Here is a 4,050-nt window from a genome sequence, read left to right as displayed (position 1 = left end):
GGTGCTGTGGTGGTGGTGTTGGTGGTGGTGGGGCTGTGGTGGTGAGTGGTGTCAGGTTGGGTGGAGGTGGGGTTGGGTATGGAAGAGTTCTCTGTTTATTTTCTCGTGTACCAAACAAGAGAAATGATTCTCATTCTCCATACCAATTCTCTTTCTCTACAATTCTATTTCCATTTCTATTTTCTCTCCTTTTCCATTCTCTGTACCAAACACCCCCTAAGGGCCTTTTTATTCCCTTTGCATTGAAGATGGTCTAAGCTATACAAGTACTCGTTGTCGAAACCACCCGTGTTCCCACGATTAGTTACTTTAATGAAACAAGTTTATGTTTGTGAATTTTTAAAGCTGCATTTGTTTTCAGGTACACAAATTTAAGGATGAAAATGTGATTTCCCTTTCTTTAATGCTTTATTAAAATAACCAAACAATTCTGTCAGAAATGGAAGAGGACGGCTAGGATCACGCCGAACATCAAAGTACGTACCAAGCACAGTCAAACAAGAGATGTACAAACAAACAAACAAACAAAAAAACTCAAAATCGAAATCATTCATCATCAATTTAACATAAGCAAAATCATCTCATTAAAACCACTTTAATCTTAATCTTACATCATCTATCGATTTTGGCCCAAGGATGCATGCTTTGAAACCTAGATGGGATCGAACCACTTCAATCCACAATCTATACAAATAAAAATAAAAACCAAAAAACTAACCCTAACCCTACTGACAACAAAAACAAGACCGGTTAGGATTTGACTGATTTCAAACCCTAGCTTTCTCCAACAAGGGAGTAAAACAGTTGTTAACTTCTTTACAATGCTCGGTGACATCGATCTCGGTACCGGCAAACATCGCCATGAAATCATCTAAATCAAGACCCGAGACTCCATTCACGTTTCGGTTCAAAACATTCAACAGCCACTTGAAGAAACTGACGTCACACGGGATGACTAACCCACCGGTAGTTTGGAACCCGAATTCTTCTTCGGCTTTGTTCAGCAAAGATAAGAACACCGGGAGGTTTAAGAACCGGGTGGGAATCACGAACCGGTGGCGGTCGGGACCCACGTACACGGCTAAGGAACCGGCGGATGGAAGTTGTTGTTGTTCCGTGTCGGTGTCGGAGTCGGAGGTGATGCAGCGGCGGCGCCACCGTTGCATGACTTGTTTGAGGCGGACGATTTGGTTGATTTTGTTTCCTTTTTTCGCCGGAGAAGGCATTGGAAGTTGTTGGGAGTGAACGATGAGGTGGAATGAGTTGAGAGAGAGTGAGTAGATGCTACCGTTTTGCTATTTTATAAAGGGAAAATTTTGTTTTTTATTTATTTATTTTTTTTACATTAAATGTTGTAGAAATATTGGGTCATAAATGTTTTGATTTTTATTGATTAAATTCTATATTAAATGACTTGAGATTGAGTTAGTTTATACTTCTTCTTTTTTTTCTGACTTCATCTTTTAGAATGACAAATTTTCTTTAATGTTTTTGTTTATAGGACTTAAACCAAACACCTTATTATCCTCGTGTGTTTAAAGATTTTGTGATTTCTTTCTAACATTTCCATCGAATTTCAATAAATTTCAAAAAAGGAACGTGATGCTTCTTGTTTAATAAAAGTAAATTTACATTTTTATGAGAGAAAGGTGGTATTATGACAACTAGTTATTATCTTTTAACGGATTTAACAAAACTGTTGATGTAATTCTTGTGGTTTTTTGATTATACAGAAGGACCTCTACAAATGCATTAATAAGTAAGCGAGTGAAAAATTTTGTGTATATAAACACGAGCACAATAAACACTACACGACAACACCACGTGCGAGAAAGTAAAACTGATAAATTAAGTAAAATCGTATCAGCTAAAACAAATGTGGGAGAATAGTAACTAGAAATTTATGAAAATGATAAACAAATCACTAGACTTAAATGCACCATTAATACCCCAATTTAAAGCGCAATATAAAATGTTTCAACAAACGACAACAAAAGAATGAGTTTCTAGATAATTCGTCTTAGGTGTTGTTTGGTTCATTCAGATCTGAATGAGTTAGATCTGAATGAACCTCTGTCCCATTCAGCAACAACAATAAGTCTGAATGATTCAAACCAATTTTAACCATTCAGATGTTTTTCTGTTTGGAACCAAAAAGTCAGAAGTCTGAATGAATCAAATGTTTACATCTAAATGGTTCTATTCAGATGTAAACAAACAATCCCTTAATTCAATCATAGGTGCGGCAACTTATATGATATTTAAAATTTAAAATTTAAACTAATACGAGTTACATGTTCTATGTCTATACAAAAATAACTAGAAATATATTGAAGTCATTATAATAGTGCATATAAATCATCATTAAAAAGAAATATATTAGAAGTCATATTACAATTAAATGAAAAGTATTAGAGTTTATTAAAAAAATCTTTTTGAAAAAGCAGTTTAGTAAATGTTTTTATATCTATACATGAATATGCATGTCTTTATCAACAATTGGTGTTATTATCCCAATAATGATGGTTTAATATTGCAACTTTTCTAGATGGTATCTTTTAATATTGAAGTACCCAACCGTACAATGAAATGACTTTCTGAACTTGAAGAGCTAGTTTACAACTTATAAATATTTTAATGATATTTACTTTTATAAATGTTTTAATGATATTTACTTTTAAGAAATTCTGAAAATAGTTCAAAATAAGAGAGATAAATTGAAAATAGTCTAAAGTAGGTTTCATTCTGAAAATAGTCCTCTCAAATCTATCTCCCACGTGAGATTGGGATTCGTGACGTGAGATTTGGGTATCCTATCACAAACTGACACGTGTCCTTTCACAGATAAAGTTTCATAGAAATTTGACTTGGTCGATAATTTTCAAGTGAAAATAGTTTTCTTAAAAACCATAGGTTTGGAATGAAAGTTGTCCGTCACGTGAAGTTTCAAAGTCATCGTTATCCGCGTTTTTTTGAAATGCATCTCCTCGGACGCATTCCAAATAAATTTCGTCAGCTACGTTAAATTTCAAAAAAGTTGGAAAAAAACGATACGTTTACAAAAAACATAGTATTTGTCCGATGATTTTTAATAAAGTAAAAAAAACGATTAGTTTACAAAAAAGTTTAATAGAAACGATAATTTAGCTCTTAATTTTATCTTCTCAGTTGATTTTCATTAAAGTTTTATAAAATCGCATTCCAAATGCGGGTGTGCATCCAAACATCATTTATATCATCCCAATCTTGATAAACGCGGATGTTAACAAACGGGTAGATGATATCCTGGTTGGTGCTGTCAAAATGGACCAGATACTCAGTTTTCCCGATTTTGCTAGCAATTCGACCAACCCACCAACCATCGTTGGCAAAAACATAAACCTTCTGGCCGAGTGCAAAGTCAGTAACAACCACATCATTAGGCTGTGGCCTTATTTTGCGGGCCGTAACAAACTCTCTAAGAAACCCAGACTGATCGGCTTCTAGCAGGGTACGGAACTGAATGATATACGTCTTCTTGCCAACCCGGGACATTATGTTGCCATCATAATACGATCCGACAAACCCATCACCCAGATCAATAACTTCAACCTGATCACTTCTCTTGAATTTCATTGTTCTACAATATAATTTGGTTGAAGTGGAAGAATATTTAAGGAAAAGACAAATTTTTCGGATTTTATAAAACTTTAATGAAAATCAACTGAGAAGATAAAATTCAGAGCTAAATTATCGTTTCTATTAAAATTTTTTGTAAATTAATCGGTTTTTTTTACTTTATTAAAAATCATCGGACAAATACTATGTTTTTTGTAAACGTATCGTTTTTTTTCAACTTTTTTGAAATTTAACGTAGCTGACGAAATTCATTTGGAATGCGTCCGAGGAGATGCATTTCAAAAAAAAGCGGATAACGATGAATTTGAAACTTCACGTGATGGACAACTTTCATTCCAAACCTATGGTTTTTCAGAAAACTATTTTCACTTGAAAACTATCGGCCAAGTCAAATTTTTATGAAACTTTATCTGTGAAAGGACACGTGTCAGT

The 4,050-nt window shown here is 34.0% G+C and overlaps 1 protein-coding gene and 1 pseudogene across 1 annotated transcript; both read right to left on the bottom strand.

Annotated features, from left to right (window-relative positions):
* Positions 1 to 767: 767 nt before the first annotated feature.
* LOC143631268 (protein SMALL AUXIN UP-REGULATED RNA 12 pseudogene) lies at positions 768 to 1,226 on the bottom strand (annotated as a pseudogene).
* Positions 1,227 to 3,186: 1,960 nt separating this feature from the next.
* Positions 3,187 to 3,615, bottom strand: LOC143631267 (protein AGENET DOMAIN (AGD)-CONTAINING P1-like). Its single transcript, XM_077100083.1, has one exon. It carries the CDS (start codon positions 3,613 to 3,615, stop codon positions 3,187 to 3,189), a length of 429 nt encoding a protein of 142 aa, XP_076956198.1.
* Positions 3,616 to 4,050: the final 435 nt, after the last annotated feature.

This window comes from Bidens hawaiensis, unplaced genomic scaffold (genome assembly GCF_021521415.1).
Source record: "Bidens hawaiensis isolate Kalapana, Puna unplaced genomic scaffold, B.hawaiensis_p1.1 tig00006055_1, whole genome shotgun sequence".
NCBI classification, from domain to species: domain Eukaryota; kingdom Viridiplantae; phylum Streptophyta; class Magnoliopsida; order Asterales; family Asteraceae; genus Bidens; species Bidens hawaiensis.
Note: the sequence above shows the minus strand (reverse complement) of the source record. Positions and strands in the feature narration are given on the sequence as shown.

Bases quoted from the DNA above. Each gene is read 5' to 3' on its own strand.
- LOC143631267 (XM_077100083.1), bottom strand. From the start codon at position 3,615: ATGAAATTCAAGAGAAGTGATCAGGTTGAAGTTATTGATCTGGGTGAT.